Here is a 21,040-nt window from a genome sequence, read left to right as displayed (position 1 = left end):
TTTTTTTTTTTTTTTAGAAAGGTTGTGAAACAATACAAAAATAACTACAGACCAAAGAAACTCTCAACAGTCATTTGGGTCTCCATTCTTGACTTCTATTTTCTTTCTTTTTCTTTTCTTTTCTTTTTTTTTTTGACAGGGTCTCACTCCCCTGCTGGGGCTGGAGTGCAGTGGCATGATCATGACTCATTGCAGCCTCCACCATCTGGGCTCAATCCATCCTCCCACCTCAGCCTCCCAAGTAGTTGGGACTACACATGGGTGCCACCATACCCAGCTACTTTTAAAAATTGTATACAGAGATGGGGTCTCACTGTGTTGCTCAGGATGGTGTCCAACTCCAGGACTCAAGCAATTCTCCCACCTTGGCCTCCCAAAGTGCTGGGATTACAGGCATGCCCCACTGTGTCAAGCTAGTTTTGTATTTTAGTAGAGACAGGGTTTCACCGTGTTAGCCAGGATGGTCTCGATCTCCTGACCTCGTTATCCGCCTGTCTCGGCCTCCCAAAGTGCTGGGATTACAGGCTTGAGCCACCGCGCCCGGCCTTGTTTGTTTTTTGAGACAGAGTCTCGCTCTAAAGCCCAGGATGCAGTGCAACATGGCGCAATCTCAGCTCACTGCAACCTCCCCTTCCCGGGTTCAAGCAGTTCTCCTGCCTCAGCTCCCTGAGTAGCTGGGATTACAGGCACCCATTACCGCACCCAGCTAATTTTTGTATTTTTAGTAGAGATGGGGGTTTCACCATATTGGCCAGGCTGGTCTCGAACTCCTGACCTCAGGTGATCCACCCGCCTTAGCCTCCCCAAGTGCTGGGATTACAGGAGTGAGCCACCACGTCTGGCCCAAATGCTTATTTTCTGAAGTCTGACCAACAAAACGTGGCCTTCTGAAGGAAAAGAAGTATTATGTGCTTTCTCCTAGTGCACAGTCCTCCTGACTTTTGTGGGCAAGATCAGAGGTCATTCAGAATGAGCGATGATGGCTAGCTCACCAATGACGGGAGCAGTCCTTTCCCTCCTGGCTGAGTCCTTTACGTCATAAGCCAAGTACTCTTCCTCAGGGTTAAAGCATTTTATGTTACCAATCAAACCTGAGGTATGACACACAAGAGCACGACAGTCTTCAGTAATCCAAGGCACTTGAAGTCCAGCCTGCCAGATGAAGACATGGCTGCTATTGGCAGGACTTCCTAAGGTGCTAAAGCCCCTCTTGGACCCTTCAACCATTACAACACTGGATGTGTCTCTAGATGAAGACCTAGCTCATGCTTCTTCCCATTATGGCCCTCAAGTTAGGAACATTTAAAACAAAGAGATTTCTAACTACATATTTAGGAGAAAAAGTTAAACGGAAAAAGGCTGAGTCTCCCAGTTACTGTTGCATGTTGATCTGCAGAGCTGACTATGTAGCCTAGTTCAATGAAAAGAGTCAGAGTCCCAGCTCCACCTAAGTGAACAACGCTAGCAATCCACGTAATCATTCCTCATCTTTTAAAAGGAGATATTACATCAGCCTCCTATGACTGTGGTAAGGATACAGTCTGGCACAATAGTACTTGGCTGCAAGGTGACTATTAATTATAAATCACATGTTGATTCCCAAAAGTTTATTTTTAGAGCCACACATCATCTGAGTAAAGTATGAATTTATTTTCTTTGACAGGGAAATGTGCTAATTTCTTGTTTCTGATATTGCCATTTCCAACCAGCTTTTTTTTGAGACGGAGTTTCACTCTTATTGCCCAGGCTGGAGTGCAATGGCGTGATCTTGGCTCACCACAACCTCTGCCTCCCAGGTTCAAGTGATTCTCCTGCCTCAGCCTCCCAAGTAGCTGGGATTGCAGGCATGCGCCACCATGCCTGGCTAATTTTTTTTTTTTTTGAGACGGAGTCTCGCTCTGTCGCCCCGGCTGGAGTGCAGTGGCCGGTTCTCAGCTCACTGCAAGCCCCGCCTCCCGGGTTTACACCATTCTCCTGCCTCAGCCTCCCGAGTAGCTGGGACTACAGGCGCCCGCCACCTCGCCCGGCTAGTTTTTTGTATTTTTTAGTAGAGACGGGGTTTCACCGTGTTAGCCAGGATGGTCTCGATCTCCTGACCTCGTGATCCACCCGTCTCGGCCTCCCAAAGTGCTGGGATTACAGGCTTGAGCCACCGCGCCCGGCCAATTTTGTATTTTAGTAGAGATGGGGTTTCTCCATGTTGGTCAGGTGGTCTTGAACTCCTGACCTCAGGTGATCCATCCGCCTCAGCCTCCCCAAGTGCTGGGATTATAAGCGTGAGCCACCGCGCCTGGACTCTTATCAGTTTTTTAGACACCCCAAGTAATCAATGTGTNGCTCACTGCAAGCTCCGCCTCCCGGGTTTACACCATTCTCCTGCCTCAGCCTCCCGAGTAGCTGGGACTACAGGCGCCCGCCACCTCGCCCGGCTAGTTTTTTGTATTTTTTAGTAGAGACGGGGTTTCACCGTGTTAGCCAGGATGGTCTCGATCTCCTGACCTCGTGATCCACCCGTCTCGGCCTCCCAAAGTGCTGGGATTACAGGCTTGAGCCACCGCGCCCGGCCAATTTTGTATTTTTAGTAGAGATGGGGTTTCTCCATGTTGGTCAGGTGGTCTTGAACTCCTGACCTCAGGTGATCCATCCGCCTCAGCCTCCCCAAGTGCTGGGATTATAAGCGTGAGCCACCGCGCCTGGACTCTTATCAGTTTTTTAGACACCCCAAGTAATCAATGTGTGTAATTAGAATGTCAAAACATTTACCTGTAAGCTGTTGTTAAGCAAATCAAAGTCACTGTATCTTCTAACAATCTGTAAGAGACAAGAAGTAGTGTTTTGATTCAGGAAAGACTCTCTTTTCATTTCTTTATTTAATATGTATTAGTATTAGTAATATTGGCACTCTAGAGCTCAGGCATTTGTGCTAAGGGTAGTAGGGCTTATACCTGGTGCTTAACTGTTTAACCCGACAAGCTAGAAAACAGACTTAGCAGTGCCAGGCATTGGCTGGGCCATGGGAAACTGGTTAATGCCTGTCAAATTCACAAGATGCCAAGAGATAAGTGAGAATATTTGTTTTCAGGGCAAACAGTCCTTCACATGTCTTTCTTATTAACCAGGCGCCTAGAAAGATGAATGACTTAAAAAAAAAAAAAAAAAAAGTTTTACTGAGCATGGAATCAAAGCAAGAGGAAATGGATAGTTCTGAGGCCATTTCACCTTTGTCCTTGGTCAAACTTCCACCAGGTGAGCTCCAACCATCCTGGAGACTGGACTGCACTGCAGGCAGAGATGCCACACCTCGCCCAGGGTGATTCCCCAGGGTTCCCCCTCTTGACAGACAGTCCACCTTCCACTGTCTACACATTCTTTGTCAGTTGTATTGATGCCATTGATTAGGCTATAGTCAAATTCAACTAGCTCTTCAGGCCCTCATCAAGAAAATAATTTTGGTTTGAAATAGTTTGACTTTAATCTTTATTGGTGATTTTCAAATGTTAATGTGCAGAAAAGTATTACCTGGATATCATCTAGAACCCTACTGGGGCTCAGAAAATGGTATCCCAAAGTATGGTACTTTGGCATGCTAAGTACTTTGAACTAAAGGAGATTAGAAGGCCTCAGAAATGGGCTGGGCACAGTGACTTGCGACTGTAATCTCAGCACTTTGGGAGGCTAAGGCAGGTGGATCACCTGAGTCCAGGAGTTCGAGACCAGCCTGGCCAACATGGCAAAACATGTCTCTACTAAAAATACAAAAATCAGCTGGGCATGGTGGTGAGTACCTATAGTCTCAGCTACTCAGGAGGCTGAGGCAGGAGAATCGCTTGGGCCTGGGAGGCAGAGATTGCAGTGAGCAGAGATCACTCCACTGCATCCCAGCCTGGGCAACAGAATGAGACTCTGTCTCAAAAAAAAAAAAAAAAGAAGGGCTCACAAATGAGTTCTTCTTTGTAGTCTTCTGCCCTCCTGTCCCTAGCTCCTCTACCTCTCACAAAGTAAGCCATAAAACTTAGAAAGATTGCTCTCTCCCTTCTCCCCTGAGGACTCTTATTCTAAAGGGATCCTGCCCCATACCCAGGAGGAAGGAAGCCTACACGGACAGACCAAGAAGAACAGACAGGGCCAGGCACAATGGCTCATACCTATAATCCCAGCACTTTGGGAGGCCAAGGCAGGAGGATCCCTTGAGCCTACGAGTTAAAGACCAGTCTGGGCAACATAGCAAGATCCCGTTTCCATAAAAATAAAAATAAAAAAAAAGAAGAACAGACAAGGCCAGGCATGGTGGCTCATGCCTACAATCCCAGCACTTCGGGAGGCTAAGGCGGGAGCATTCATTGAGCTCAGGAGTTCAAGACCAGCCTGGGCAACATGGCCAAACCCCATCTCTATAAAAAATTACAAAAACATTAGTTGGGCGTAGTGGCACCTGGCTGTAGTTCCAGTTACTCAGCAGGCTGAAGTGGGAGGATCGCTTGAGCCCAGGAGATCTAGGCTGCAGTGAGCTGTGATCACACCACTGCACTCCAGTCTGGGCAAGAGAACAAAACCCTATCTCAAAAAAATAGAAATAAAAATAAAAACATAAAGAAATTGTTTGTTCAATCACATTCTACATGGCTATCCAGTCTTCATCAAATCAAGCATAAAAATGGACAGTTTTCCCTGGGTCTTTGGGTCTTCATTTCTGGAAGTTCCTGTGTCACATAAAACTTTGATTGGCCAGCAGTGGTGGCTCACGCCTGTAATCCCAACACTTTGGGAGGCCGAGGCGGGCAGATCACGAGGTCAGGAGATCGAGACCATCCTGGCTAACACGGTGAAACCCCGTCTCTACTAAAAATACAAAAAAATTAGCTGGGCGTGGTGGTGGGCACCTGTAGTCCCAGCTACTCGGGAGGCTGAGGCAGGAGAATGGCGTGAACCCAGGAGGTGGAGCTCGCAGTGAGCTGAGATCATGCCACCGGGCGACAGAGAGAGACTCCGTCTCAAAAAAAAAAAAAAAAAAAAACCAGAAAGCTTTTATTAAATAAATTTGTTATGTTTTCCCCCTTGTTAATCTGTCTTTTGTTATAGAAGTGTTGGCCACAACCTTTACCATGAGTGAAGAAAGGTATCACACCTCTCCGCCCTTACAACCCCACCCACTGAAAATTTGATCAGTAGGTCTAGGATGGGGCCCAAGAGTCTACATTTTTGTTGAGTACCCCTGGGTTTCTAATGCAATGGATCCAGAAAACTGCACTAAGGGTTGATCTTTCTGGTAGGACACTATTGTTGGCCCTGTTTGCCAAATATACATCAAAAAGTTAAATATAAGGTCATCCCTGATAAAAGCCAAGAAGCAAATGATCATAGAGTGATTAACCACAGAGAATGAGCAAATTCCAACTCTGTTCTGCCAATGATCTAACTGTGACCTCAGACAAATGTAAAATGAGGACAATACTACCACAGAGCACATTTTTAAAAGGTTAAGTGAATGAATGTGCTTAAACCAGTGCTGCACACTTAATACAGGCTAGATAGATGTTAAATATAATAATTATTCAAACAAACAGTAGTTTGAAATTTCAGGCAAAGAAAAGACCAGTGTGGACAAATGTGTGTAAGAGGCTACTTAAGGTAGAAGGTTAAGGTTTGAGCTGGGCTGTGAAGGAGAAGGTAAGATTTTTGGGAGAGAAGAAGGGTTGCAGGGAGGTGGAGGTGGTAATCATAATTACTAAAACAGGAAAGAAAGGGCCCCTATGCAGAATTCAGCCACCCTCTGTAAGTCAACTCGTATGGGAAGGACTTCTCGATCTGTCCAGGAATTCTTTTCTCTCTGAGGCCACCACTGAAGAAAGCAGAGCCTGGGGCCCCAAGAAGCTGCCCATGAGTGGACCTGAGATCCATAAAATGTAGTGGCCAAAACTGTACAATAGCCAGGACTCAATCTCAACTTTCTACCTGGTAGATTGAACTCAAACCATAGCTACAGGGGAGAAGGTGTGAATTTCTAGAAACAAAACAAGTAATTTACATATACTATTTGCTCTGGGTTGAGCTGGGGAACAAATTCCTAGATACCCTCCATGCTAATATCAATCATACACAATTTAACCAAACAACTGGGGACAGGAAAGACTCTTATCATACTTGTCTTAAAGCTAAAGGTTTATAGCTAAAAGAAACATGATTTATATTTATGCATGTTCTGATTTTTCCAGATTTGTAGATGCCCCAAGTCACATTTAGATATTTTCCTAATTGACAAAAAAAAAAAAAAAAAAAAAAAAGCTTACCTGCCAGCTGTTTTCCACAGAAATTCCTCTTTGCACTCGAATAATATATTCCTTAAAAAAAGAAGGGAAAAATAGCCTCAGTTATAAAATCCCCAAATCAGGGAATCAAAAATAAGTTTTAAAAAATCAGATAAAGTAGACTTCAGAGCAAGGAAAATTACCAGAGAGAGACAGAAACGGACATTACATAAAAATAAAAGGGTAACCTACCAGGAAGACATAGCAATCCTAAACGTATATGCACCAAACAACAGAGCTATAAAATATGTGAGGCAAAAAACTGATAAAACTGAAAGAAGTGACAGACAAATCCAAAATTATAGTTGAAAACTTCAATACTCCTCTGTCAGGAATTGATAGAACAACTGAACAGAACACCAACTAGGGTATCGAAGAACTTAACAATACCATCACCCAACAGGATTTAATAAGCATTTATAGAACACTCCATCCAATAATAGCAGAATACACATTCTTTCCAAGTCATTATGCATATCATAGACCAATACAGATCATATCCTGAGCCATAAATCTCAAAAAATTTAAAAGAACCCAAATCATACAAACTAGAAATCAGTAAGATCGGTAACAGGAAAATCTCCACAATAGTTGGGAACTCAACAACACACTTCTAAATAATCCATGTTTTAAAGACAAAATCTCAAGGGAAATTAAAAAATATATACATTGAACTGAAAGAAAATATAGCATATCAAAATTTGTGGGACATGTCAGCTAACGTAGCACTGACAGGGAAATTTAAGCACTAAATGCTTATATTAGGAAAGAGAAAAACTATCAAAACCTAAACTCCACCTCAAGAACCTAGAAAAAGAAAAGCATAATAAACTCAAAGCAAGCAGAAGAAAAAAAATAAAGAGCAGAAATCAATAAAATTGAAAACAAAGAAATAGAGAAAATCAAGAAATAAAAGCTGATTATTTGAAGAGACCAATAAAATGGACAAAAATGGACAAAATGGACAAAAAAAGATAAGATACGTATTATTAATATCAAGAATCAATTAGGATGCCACTACAGAGTGTACAGATACCAAATGGATATGGGAGTGCTATGAATGATTCTACATATATAAATTTGACAACTTAGATGAAATGGACCACTTCCTCAGGAACACTAAATACCACAACTCACCCAATATGAAATACATAATTTGATCTTTATAACGATTTATAATTAAATTCATAACTAAAAAACTCCCCCCAAATATGTATCAAGGCCCAATGGTTTCACTGGAGAATTCTACTCAGTGTCTTAAGAAGAATCAACACCAATTCTTTACAAACTCTTCTAAAACACAGAAGAGGAAGGAACACTTCCCAATTCACTTGATGAAGCTAGTATTACCCAGATCCCAAAACCAAAGACAGAGAAAAAAAAAAGAACTACAGATCAATACCATTCACAAACTTAAGCTCAAAAATCCTTACCAAAATATTAGCAAATTGAATTCAGCAATTTATAAAACGAATTAGATACTATGACCAAGTGGGGCTTATTCTAGGGACTCAAGGCTGGTTCACTATTTGGAAACTGATCGATGTAATCCGCCATATTAACAGGTTAATCAAGAAAAATCACATGATCATATCAAACGACGCAGAAAAAGCATCTGACAAAACTCAACATCCTTTCATGATAAAACTTTTAGAAAATAGGAATAGAGGACACTTTCTTAAGTTGATGAAAAGGTTCTACAAAAAACCTACAGCTTACATACTTAATGGTAGAAGACTCAATATTTTCCCCTAAGATCAGGAACAAGGCAAGGCAGTGTGTTCTCCTACTCAACAAACTACTGGAAGATCTAGCCAGTGTAATAAAAATAGGAAAAGAAATAAAAGGCATATAGATCAAAAGGAAGAAATAAAACTGTTCCTATTTTTAGACAACATGATAGTCTATGTAGAAAATCCCAAGGGATCTACAAAAAAATTGCAATTAATAAATTCATAGGCCAGACTCAGTGGCTCACGTCTGTAATCCCAGCACTTTAGCAGGCTGAGGCGGGGGGACTGCTTGAGTCCAGGAGTTTAAGACTAGCCCAGGCAAAACAGCAAGACCTCATCTCTACAAAAATAAAAAAATTAGCTAGGCATGGTGGCACATGCCTGTAGTCCCAGCTACTCAGGAGGCAGAGGGAATGCTTGAGCCGGAAGGTCATGGATGCAGTGAGCCATGTTGACACCCGCACTCCAGCCTTGGCAAAAGAGAGAGACCCTGTCATTAATTAATTAATCAATTGAGTTCAACAAGGCTACAGAATACAAGTATACAAATATCAATGTAACTATGTACTAGAAATGAAAATATACAGGTATAAATTAGAAATACAATACCATTTACAATTACTCAAAAAAAAAATACTTGGGGGGAAATCTAAAACATGCATAGTACTTGTATGTCGAAAACTACAAACCACTGATAACGGAAATCAAAGCTCTGAATAAACTAATAGAAATAAAGATTTCAGTTATCCCTAAATTGATGTACATGTTTAAAACAAATCCTATTAAAAGATTTTTTTTTTCCAAATACATGCAAAATTGTTCTAAAATGTAGATGGGGCCAAGTCAGCAGCTCATGACTATAATCCCAGCATTTCGGGAGGCCAAGGCGGAAGGATCGCTTGAGCTTAGGAGTTCAACCAACCTGTGCAACATGGTGAAACTCCATCTCTACAAAAAATTAAAAAATTAATTAGCCAGGCATGGTGGTATGCACTTGTAGTCCCAGCTACTCAGGAAGCTGAGGAAGGAGAATTGCTTGAGCCTGGGAGGCTGAAGCTGCAGTGAGCCAGGATCATGCCACTGCACTTGCCTGGGCAAGAGAGCAAGACCTTGTCTCTAAATAAATAAATAAATAAATAAAGTATGAGGAATCAGTCTACCTGATGTCAAGACTATTATATCAATAATCAATAATAATTAAATCAATAATAATAGTAATCAAGACCGTGTAGTGTTGGTGGAGGCATAAACATATATGTCACTGGAAGAGAACAGAGAACCCAGAAACAATTCCATATAAGTATGCCTGATTACATTTTTGATGAAAGTGCAAAGGCAATTCAATAGAGGAATGATAGCCTTTTCAACAAATGGTGCCAGAGCAATTGGACACTCAGCAATGAAATGAACCTCAACCTAAGATTCATGTGTTATATTACTTTCACATGTCAGAGCAATTGGACACTCAGCAATGAAATGAACCTCAACCTAAGATTCATGCGTTGTATTCACACACTGTACTACCAAAATGAATTATGTACTTAAATGTAAAATGTAAAACTGTAAGACTTTTAGAAAAAAAAATAGGAGAAAAATCTGGGATGCAGGTTTAGGCAACGAGTTCTTGACAGCAAAACATGATCTATGCAAGGGAAAATTGGACTTCATCAAAATTAAAAACATTTTCCTATGAAAGAACAAACATTTTTTACAAATCCAATTAGAAAATGGGCAAATGTTAAGAATACATTTCACTGAAGAGGATATACAGATGGCATACATGAAAATATATTCAACATTACTAGCCCTCAGGGAAATGCAAATTAAGGCCATTATACACCTATCAGAATGGCTTAAATAAAAAATCCTGGCTAGGATACAGAAAAACTGGATCACTCATACATTGCAGATGGGACTATAAAATGATACAGCTACTCCAGAACCGTTTGGAAGTTTCTTTAAAAACTATATATGGCCGGACGCAGTGGCTCAAGCCTGTAATCCCAGCACTTTGGGAGGCCCAGACGGGCGGATCATGAGGTCAGGAGATCGAGACCATCCTGGCTAACACAGTGAAACTCCGTCTCTATTAAAAAATACAAAAAACTAGCCGGGCGATGTGGCGGGCGCCTGTAGTCCCAGCTACTCGGGAGGCTGAGACAGGAGAATGGTGTGAACCCGGGAGGCGGAGCTTGCAGTGAGCTAAGATCCGGCCACTGCACTCCAGCCTGGGTGACAGCGAGACTCCGTCTCAAAAAAAAAAAAACTATATATGCAACTACCATACAACCCAGCAACTGTATTCCTAGACATTTATTCCAAAGAAATGAAAACTTACATTCTCATAAGAATTTATATACAAATGTTCATAGCAGCTTTATTAGTAAAAGCCTCAAAGTGGAAACAAGACAGATGTCCTTCAATAGGTGGTTAAATTCTGCTATATCCATACCATGGAATACTACTCAACCAAAAAAAGAAATGAACTATTAATACACACAATAACTTGGATGGATTTCCAGAGAATCATACTGAGTGGGAAAAAAAAATCTTGTACAATTCTATTTGTATAACATCCTTGAAGTGACAAAATTATAGAGATGGAGAATAGATTAATGGTTACCTGGAGTTAAGGCTGGGGTAGTGAGATGGGTGTGAGAGGGAAGCGGTGTGGCTACAGAAGGGCAAAGTGAGGAATGCTTGTAATAATGACAGTGTTCTCTATCGTGACTGCATCACCGTCAATATCCTGGTTATAATATTGTACTATAGGTTTGCAAGATGTTACCATTGGAGAAAATTGAGTAAAGGGTACATGGGATCTCTCTGCAATTTTCTTTTCTTTTTTTTTTTTTTTTTGAGACAGAGTCTTGCTCTGTTGCCCAGGCTGGAGTGCAGTGGTACAATCTCAGCTCACTGCAACCTCTGCCTGCCGGGTTCAAGTGATTCTCCTGCCTCAGCCTCTCGAGTAGCTGGGATCACAGGTGTGTGCCAACACGTCTGGCTAATTTTTGTATTTTTAGTAGAGACGGGGTTTCGCCACCTTGGCCAGGCTGGTCTCGAACTCCTGACCTCAGGTGATCCGCCTACCTCGGCCTACCAAAGTGTTAGAATTACAGGCATGAGCCACCGCGCCTGGCCAAAATGAGAAGTTTTAGTAGCTTCCCCAGGTAATTATTACTAAGTAAGCATGAAACACAGACCTAGAGCAGCCTCCAGTTTATACACACTGGACATTATGATGAAAGTATAAATTAAATCATAAAGAATGTTACTGTTTTCCTCAAATGTTCAGAACTATTTTATTAACTTTTTTTTTTTTCAGTCGAAGTCTCATTTTATTGCCTAGGTTGGAGTACAATGGTGCAATCTCAGCTCACTGTAACCTCCACCTGCTGGGTTCAAGCAATCCTCCTGCCTCAGCCTCCCAAGTAGCTGGGACCACAAGCATGCACCACCAACCTCGGCTAATTTTTGTATTTTTTGTAGAGACAGCATTTCACCATGTTGCCCAGGCTGGTCTCGAATTTCTGGACTCAAGTGATCTGCCCACCCTGGGATTACAGGTGGGGTTATAGGTATGAGCCACTGTGCCCGGCCTGGGGCTGGGATTACAGGTATGAGCCACTGTGCCCAGCCTGTTTTACTAACTTTGGGTGGTATCATGTAGGCATTACTCACAGTCACTACTCAACCAATTCTTTCTACTGAATTAATTCCACTTATTTAAATAGGTTATTTAGAAAATAAAGCCAAATGAGATGTTAACCTGGTAACTACATTTTAAAATTGATCGTATTACACTATCATTAATTTATATGCTGTTTATTTGGCAAAGGCTGATAAATTCCAAATAAGCAGAAACTTCTGCCTCTTCTGGATTATGTTAAGGATAGTACATTCAACGTTCAACAATGTCCGCTCAATTATTATGTACCTGGCAGGGTTTTATATGGGGTTATAAAACATTTCAAAACTGACTTGTGTAGTGTGACGAATCTCTCTCTCTCTCTTTTTTTTTTTTTTCAGAGATAAGGTGTTGCTCTGTCACCCAGGCTAGAGTACAATGGCACACAGCTTCAACCTCCTAGGCTCAAGCAGTCCTCACACCTCAGCCTTTTGAGTGGCTGGGACTACAGGTGCGCTCCACCATCTTCAGCTAATTTTTAAGTTTTTTGTAGAAACGGGGTCTCAGTATGTTGCTCAGGCTGGTCTCGAACTCCTGGCCTCCAGCAATTCTTCTGTCTCGGCCTCTCAAAGTGCTGGGATTACAGGCATGAGCTACCATGCCCAGCCTCAGGCAAATCTCTTAAGCAATATGCTAATGCAATTATTTCTGAGTACATAAAGATAAAATGCTAAAAACAACTGACAGTCTTACATTTGGAGATCAGTCCTTTAGCGTTTAAATGTTCTTGTCGTCTTAGGTTTGTTTTACTGACACATTTTCTCGGCTTTTACATTCTTATAGAAATGTAAATTAGCATGTATAATTGGGTAACTCCAAACAAGTACACATAAACAAGTTTTTTTTTTTATGTTTAGAGGGAAAAAATGTTAAATCACAAAATCGCTTTGCGCATCCATTGCTTCATGTATCAGAGGAATAATTTTTTTTTTTTTTGGGACAGTCTCACTCTGTCACCAGGCTGGAGTGCAGTGGCACGATCTTGGCTCACTGCAACCTCTGACTCCCTGGATCAAGCGATTCTCCCACCTCAGCTTCCCGAGTAGCTGAGATTTACAGGCGCACACCACAATGCCTGGCTAATTTTTGTATTTTAAGTAGAGAGGGGGTTTCACCATGTTGGTCAGGATGTTCTCGATCTCCTGACCTCGTGATCTACCCACCTCGGCCTCCCAAAGTGCTGGGATTCCAGGCACGAGCCACTGCGCCTGGCCATCAGAGGAATAATTTTAATGTTTAAAATTCCAGCTCAATGTTGGGCACTTAGAAGTTACTAAGTAAGCCTTTGCTGGTCTCCTTTATATAAACACACATAAACCACATAGCTTTGAGTTTAAAGTTTGGACATGTGTTTTCATGAAGATGTTGCTGCCAATTGTGGGCATGGATTAAGCACCTATCATGTTCCAAACCCGTGCTTTGTTCATGCTGGGGAAATGATTCTCAACAGAAAAATGCATTCTGACAAAAAAAGGTACTGCGTTCCATTCCTTTCCTGTGTATAGATATAATTTAGATTAAAAAAAATAAACTTGGCTATAAAACACACAATTATGTTTGAGGTAAGCATTTGGCATATGAGAAGCAGTAGCAAAAAGACAATGCCTGTGTCCTGATGTCAGGCTGTGACATCCCAAAATGATATCCTAGTTAATGTTTCTGCCAACACTCTATGTTTAGGTCAGTGTTCTTAAAAAGGGGGGTGATTCTGCTCAGCAGACATCTGGCAATGTCTGGAAACATTTTAGGTTGTCACAGGGGACAGGAGTGCTACCTAATAGGTATAGCGGCCAGGAATGCTGCTAAATGTCCTGTAAGGCACAGGAGACCCCCACAACAAAGAACTATCTGACCCCAAATGTCAAAGTACCGAGGTTGAGAAACTGGGGATCAGGTGAGTAGAAGAGGTCACATCAGCCCATGGAGGCTTGGGATACAGGATGGAGTGGGAGTTACTTCTGCTGTCATCTGCCCTGGACCATGGCCCACTGCTATCCCACATGCAATACCATTTGTAACATGTGCATGTCTACCTACAGGGTGTGCTTAGTTACTGGTAGCCCCAAGGCACCACCCATTGTGTTTCCCCTGTAAAGGAACATTAAGAATGAGCCTCCAGAAGTAGAGTAGGATGGTGGTTACCACAGGATGGGAGTGGGAGTGGACCAAGAAAGAGATGATGTTGGTAGAAGCAGGTTTCTAATAAGACACGAAGAATATGTTGTGGTGATCTACAGAACACCATGGTGATTGTAGTCAATAATAATGCGTATTTCAAAATGGCTAAAACAGTGGATCTTAAATGTTCTCACCACAAAGAAATGATTACTACACGAGGTGATAATATGTTCATTGGCTTGATTCAATTATTCCACAAAGTATATATAGTCATGCACTGCATAATGACATTTCAGTCACAACAGACCACAAATATGATGATGGTCCAATAAGATTAGGTTTTTTTTTTTTTTTTTTTGAGACACAGTCTCACTTTGTCACCCAGGCTGGAGTGCAGTGGCATGATCTCACTTCACTGCAACCTCTGCTTCTCGGGTTCATACAACTCTTCTGCCTCAGCTTCCCAAGTAGCTGGGATTAGAGGTGCCCACCACCAAGCCTGGCTAATTTTTGTATTTTTAGTAGAGATGGGGTTTCACCATGTTTGCTAGGCTGATCTGGAACTCCTTACCTCAAAGTGATCCACCCATCTCAACCTCCCGAAGTGCTAGGATTACAGGTCTGAACCACAACGCCTGGCCAAGGTCCAATAAGATTATAATGGAGCTAAAAACATTTCTATTGCCTAGTGACATCACAGATGTCTTAACGTTGTAACGCAATGGATTACTCATGTGTTTGTAGTATGCTGGTGTAAATAAACCTACTGCCTTTTTGTTTTTTTTTTTTTGAGACGGAGTCTAGCTCTGTCGCCCAGGTTGGAGTGCAGTGGCGCGATCTCGGCTCACTGCAAGCTCCGCCTCCCGGGTTTACGCCATTCTCCTGCCTCAGCCTCCCAAGTAGCTGGGACTACAGGCGCCCGCCATCTCGCCCGGCTAGTTTTTTTGTATTTTTTTTAGTAGAGACGGGGTTTCACCGTGTAGACCAGGATGGTCTCGATCTCCTGACCTCGTGATCCACCCGTCTCGGCCTCCCAAAGTGCTGGGATTACAGGATTGAGCCACCGCGCCCGGCCCCTACTGCTTTTTATAGTTATTTCAGAGTATACTCCTTCTACTTAGAAAAGAAAGGTAACTGTAAAAACACCCTCAGACAGGTCCTTTAGGAGGTATCCAGAAGGCATTGCTACCATAGGAGAGCTCCATGTGTGTTATTGCCCCAGAAGACCTTCCAATGGGATAGGATGTGGAGGTGGAAGAGAGTCATACTGATGATCTTGACACTGTGTAGGCCTAGGCTGTGTGTGTTTATGTCTTAGTTTTTGTTTTTGTTTTTTTTTTTCTGAGACAGAGTCTCGCAGCCCAGGCTGGAGTGCAGTGGCACAAACTCGGCTCACTGCAACCTCCACCTCCGGGGTTCAAGTGATTCTCCTGCCTTAGCCTCCCAAGTAGCTGGGACTACAGGTGTGTGCCACCATGCCCGGCTAATTTTTGTATTTTTAGTAGAGATGGGGTTTTACCATGTTGGCCAGGATGGTCTCTATCTCTTGACCTCATGATCTGCCTGCCTTGGCCTCACAAAGTGCTGGGATTACAGGTGTGAGCCACTGCGCCCAGCCTGAATTTTTCTAGATTGCTCAATATACCATCCAGCCTAACCAAAAGGGAAATGTCTTCACCTCAAATTTCCAATGCTGTGAACAAAAAAAAAAAAAAAAAGAGGCCAGGCACAGTGGCTCACGCCTCTAATCCCAGCACTTTGGGAGGCCAAAGAAGGTGGATCACAAGGTCAGGAGTTCAAGACCAGCCTGGCCAACACAGTGAAACCCCATCTCTACTAAAAATACAAAAATTAGCCGGGCATGGAGGCACACACCTGTAGTCCCAGCTACATGGGAGACTTAGGCAGGAGGATCACTTGAACCCAGGAGGCGGAGGTTGTGATGAGCCGAGACTGCACCACTGTACCCCAGCCTTGGCAAGAGTGAGATCCCGTCTCAGAAAAAGAAAAAAACTACAGCTGCCTACTGCTTGCAATCAGGCTGTAGCTCTTATTAAAGCAAATAGAAGAAAGCCCTGCAGACCAGTAGAAACTTGACATTTGAAGTCAGGCCTCCACCTCCCAAGCTGGAGTCAGCAGCCTGGGATCCTCCAGTGAATTATTCCCATCTTTACTGCCCTCTCTGATGTGGAACAGGATCGACAGAGTGCATAAAAGAGAAGATAAAGCACCAAGGCCCATCAGGCATGGAAAGGAGAGCTAACAGCCCTGCAGGGCAGACCTGAGTCAGATGGATTTCAGCCTGCCACCAAACCCTGCCATCTGCTGCCACTTCCCCAAAGGGCCCGCTCCTTTCTGCCCCTCCTCTTGACACAACACCCCCTATCTTGGCATGCCAGGGAGGCTGCTGTGTCAAGCCCCAGCATGTGGGCATTCTGGCAAATCACTGAGGTCTATTGCTGAAGTTTTTCAAACTGGAAATGCACTTGCACTAGGACCACGTGATTTCTGACTTAAGTGAGGGAGGAAAAGAAAGAATTAACTTAAAACGAGGACTGATCATGTGCTGGAATTTTGCTAAGCCCCTAACCCAATACTTCTCATTAATTCTCACAGCCACCCTAGGTGGTAGATCTCAGCTCAGCAAGATCGAATGAGCTACCCAAGGTGGCATAGGTAGGATGCAGCTGGCTAGGAACTGGAACCCAAGTCCTGCTGACTCCCAAGACCCTCCAACCTACCATACACAGCTGGCGACCCAGGGAAGTCCTAAGGCCAGGCTCTTTCTGCAACTTGGAAAGGTGGGAGTCCTCACTAGTCCATGGATTGAGCTAGTTCACCCCAATGATGTAGACCCACTGACTCTTACCTGAGGGTGCAGAGGTGGGGACTGTCATTCCCACAACTTCGGAATTGATTAATGCTCCCAACACTGGCCATGCCATTTTCCAAGTAAGCATCCCCACTGGCAATTTGTTTTCCTGAGTTTCTGAAAGGGTATGTGGGATTTCACTACACAGTAGCAGGTACTCAAAGGTACCTTGGTTTGGTGAAATTTTAGGAAAACTAAGTAGGAAAACTTATTTTGAACCTGTCTAGCCCCAAATTACTTTAGTGAGGCTACAAACACAAATTACTTTGAAATAAACGTGTTAAGTAGCTCAAGCCAAAACTTACGCAAACCTTCAAACCAGCCTGGCCCATGTAAGTCTCTCTTCCCTTTTGGCACAGCTTTCAGACATGCCGTGAAACTTAAAGTACAGAAAAAGACACCAGCAGCTGTTCAGAGATGTTTTGCAGATACCTGTCAGTGTTCTGATCTCTCTACCCCTAAGGCAGAGGGTCTTGACCCTGTCGCATTCTAGAATCACCTAGAGAACTTGAAAAGATACCTATACTTGTGCCCTCACAGATTCTGATTTAATTTGTCTGGTCTGGGCACACGCATTAGCAGGTCTTTTGTTTTTTCTCTTTTTTTTTTTCCTTTTCTTTGAGACAGAGTCTCACTTTGTTGCCCAGTCTGGAGTAAAGTTCACAATCTTGGCTCACTGTAACCTCTGCCTCTCCCAGGTTCAAGCGATTCTCATACCTCAGCCTCCCGAGTAGCTGAGATTACAGGCGCACACCACCATGCTCGGCTAATTTTTGTAATTTTAGTAGAGACAGGGTTTTACCATCTTGGCCAGGATGGTCTCGAACTCCTGACCTCAGGTGATCCCACCTGCCTCAGTCTCCCAAAGTGTTGGGATTACAAGCGTGAGCCACTGCCACCACACCTGGCCAGCAGGTCTTAAATGTTCCTCAGTTGGTATTAATGTGCAGCCAGGGGTGGGAACCATTGTTCTAAAACCTCTTAAAGAAATTGGGCTGGGTGCGGTGGCTCATGCTTGTAATCCCAGCACTTTGGGAGGCTGAGGCGGGCGAATCGCAAGGTCAGGAGTTCAAGAACAGCCTGGCCAACATGGTGAAACCCCATCTCTACTAAAAATACAAAAAATTAGCTGGGTGTAGTGGTAGGCGCCTGTAATCCCAGCTACTCGGGAGGCTGGGGCAGGAGAATCGCTTGAACCCGGGAGGTAGAGGTTGCAGTGAGCCGAGATCATGCCACTGCACTCTAGCCTGCGATAGAGTAAGAGACTCAGTCTCAAAAAAAAAAAAAAAAAATCGGAAGCAGCTCCACACCACAAAAATAAAAAACCATGAATGAGTCGAAGGAAACAGATGACGCAACCACCAACCAAACCTCACACATAATCTCCTCTACCCTCACCCATATCTCCCCACCTCCTCTTAAGGGCTCAGCTCGTCTGTCTTTTTGGGGTGTCGTTGGTATCTAACCTGAGCCTCTAGAAATCCCTCACATTGGGCTCTGTAGTGGTGGCTCCCGTAGGCACCACTCACACTATCTGCCAATGCTGTTTAAAGGGAGCAAGAAAGAACCATTTCCCTCGGCTGGAGGAAATGAGTCTCTGAAGGATGGATGCCTTGACTAGAAAGTGGTGGATCTGGGAGAGGAGGCAGGCCTGTTTGTCTCCAGCGCCCACCAGCCACACCACCCTTCTAGGTTCACTCCCAAACTCACTTCTCCCCTGGCACTTTCTCTTCACGGGAAGGCCTGAAAAGAATGCTGAAAACAAGTGACCTGGCTGGAATCTACCACCATGCTACTTCTCTGCTCCAGGACCTCCCGTGGCTCCCACTGGCCCACAGGATAAATCCAAATTCCTCAGCCTAGCTTCCATATTCTTCTACCACCTGACCAAACTGTCCTAACCCTTTCTTCCCATGCAAACCCTCCTATACCTAGTCAGACTGTTTACATCCTAAATATCCCTTACTTACGCTCCTCTTTTTGCTGTTCTACCTATTCAAAATCACACAGCACAACAGCTGCAGCCACAGGCAGCAGTCCACATCACCCTAGAGGATAGCAAGATTTCTGAGGAAATTCTCATAGAATTCAGCTTGCAGGACTTCTGCTTAGCTCACTGGCCACCTGTCTGGCCACTTACAGTCCTTAATATTTCACTTAGAATTAGTGATTACTCCTTGCTCTGCTAAGTAGTCATTATTTATTGCTGTTTCATCTGCAGATTTTTGGTGCTATAACTTACCTTTGTTTTGTTTCAATTTTGTGCAACCTAATAATATGCAAAACTGCCTCAAAACAAATGAAAACATTAAGGGTTTTTAAAGGCATCTGAAGAATCATCACTATATTAACCTAAATTTTGGCAGGTGAATAAAGCCAAATGCATCTTCTTTTCAGCCACATGAAATAAATTTTATTTAAAAATCTAATTCATAGAGGACAGGCACGGTGGCTAACATCTGTAATCCCAGCACTTTGGGAGGCCAAGGCGGGCAGATCATGAGGTCAGGAGATTGAGACCATCCTGGCTAACACGGTGAAACCCCATCTCCACTAAAAATACAAAAAAATTAGCCGGGTATGGTGGCATGCACCTGTAGTCCCAGTTGCTGGGGAGGCTGAGGCAGGAGAATGGCATGAACCTGGGAGGCGGAGCTTGCAGTGAGCCGAGATGGCGCCACTGCACTCCAGCCTGAGTGACAGAGCAAGACTCCGTCTCAAAAAAAAAAAAAAAAATCAAATTTATAGAATCACGGGCTTTAACTTTAGCAAAAGAAGAGATGAAGCACACATTGCAAACACGCTTTGATCCCTGCAGTGAGATGAGCGTCATGATCATGCATGCTTCTCTTCTCCCTTCTCCGGGCCTTTTGAAGTCTACACTCTCAGCTGTGGGATGGTCTCCTGCCCTACCAGGAGAGCTGGTCTCCACACTGACTTCAAAGACAGCTGATGTTCCAGAGAGGAAAAACACTCCAAAGAAGCACTCCAAAATCCTTTTGACCTCAAACATGACTACAGAATGGATATGCCTTTTTAAATAGCCACTTCCTGCAGCATTCTATAGTACAATGACCCTTAAATGACACCCATGCAAATTACATAATTTGCTAAAATGGAAACATAGTAATTCCATCTTACATCAAAGTAAAGAAAAAAAATTTTTTAATCTGAAGCTCAATTAAATAGTAATTTTAAGCGAAATAAAACCTTCACTTGTTCAATAATCCTCACAATGCCCTAAAACTGTACAAATGGATGAAGTGAACATAATTGCAGGGAACTACCCACTACATGTTTAGCAGGCCTGAAGAGACAACAACATAGAAACTCTGATCCGCTGGAAATTACGCTTTTTCTTTGAGCTCTGGTATCTGAGGTGGCCAGCTCCTCATCCTTCACGCCCTTTGCCAGCAGTGACCTGAGTACCTGCTGGAGACTGAAGTGCTCCCTCCTGGAACATGTCTCCTCTACCTTCCCCCTTTTCCATTGCCTCAAAGACGGGCCACCTGGGAGCCCTTCTGGAGCCTGAAAGAGGAGCTGGTCACTGTGTCATGATCAGCCAAAATGTGCCATCCCTCCTCCATAGCACAGTCACAAGTCCCCAGTGGGGGAGGGCACACGCTTTCCAGTCACAGAGTTCTGGAACAAAGCCCAAAGACCACTTACTAGCATTGCGGCCTAAATTCTCTGTGCTTCAGTTTCCTCATCTACAAAATCATGCCTTTCAGGGTCGTGGTGAGTATGAAACAAGACAGCATATTTAGAGCAGCCAGCACAATGGCCAGCTTTGTAACTGTTCGTTTTCTTCCCTGCTAAGAAAATAGCAAACACAAAGTTTCTGCAGGTGAATATATCAGGGTTCTAATCAGCAAGCACAGGAGACTGTGGCAGCACTGTGAAGAACGTGCAGAAAAAACAAAAAGCAGCCATTCTCTTTGAATATGAGAAACAATTTTATCAGTCTCTGATTTCTAAGAAGGAGTACCATGATTCCAGCCTCTGTTGTCCTAGATTCTATGTCCACTTTTGGCTAATTTTTTTCCCTGTGTTTTTCAGGTTATCCTCCATGAGCATAAATTATTTTATAATCAGGGAAAACAAGTTTTGGAAAAGTTTCTCAGTTTGCTACACATGTAATTTAAAATAAGAAATCCTGGCCAGGCACAGTGGTTCACACCTGTAATCCCAGCACTTTGGGAGGCCGAGGCAGGTGGACTGCATGAGCCCAGGAGTTCAAGACCAGCCTGGGCAACATGGTGAAACCCTGTCTCTACAAAATACACACACACACACAGACACACACACAGACACACACACACAA

At 43.4% G+C, this 21,040-nt stretch overlaps 1 protein-coding gene across 9 annotated transcripts in view; it reads right to left on the bottom strand.

Annotated features, from left to right (window-relative positions):
• PXK (PX domain containing serine/threonine kinase like) overlaps window positions 1-21,040 on the bottom strand; it is a 110,844-nt gene that overhangs the window by 69,101 nt on the left and 20,703 nt on the right. For 8 of the 9 annotated variants that reach the window (XM_017894163.1, XM_017894165.1, XM_017894166.1 and 5 more), the window contains exons 2-3: window positions 6,288-6,338; window positions 2,764-2,811 (exon numbers count right to left, since the gene is read on the bottom strand). In XM_017894163.1, coding sequence (XP_017749652.1) covers window positions 2,764-2,811; window positions 6,288-6,338 — 99 coding nt within the window. The remainder of the gene's footprint in view (window positions 1-2,763; window positions 2,812-6,287; window positions 6,339-21,040) is intronic. The other variant, XM_017894171.1, reaches the window with a different exon arrangement.

The sequence above is a fragment of the Rhinopithecus bieti genome, unplaced genomic scaffold (assembly GCF_001698545.2).
Source record: "Rhinopithecus bieti isolate Rb0 unplaced genomic scaffold, ASM169854v2 scaffold_21649, whole genome shotgun sequence".
Classification (NCBI taxonomy): domain Eukaryota; kingdom Metazoa; phylum Chordata; class Mammalia; order Primates; family Cercopithecidae; genus Rhinopithecus; species Rhinopithecus bieti.
This window is presented reverse-complemented; position numbering and strand designations above follow the sequence as displayed.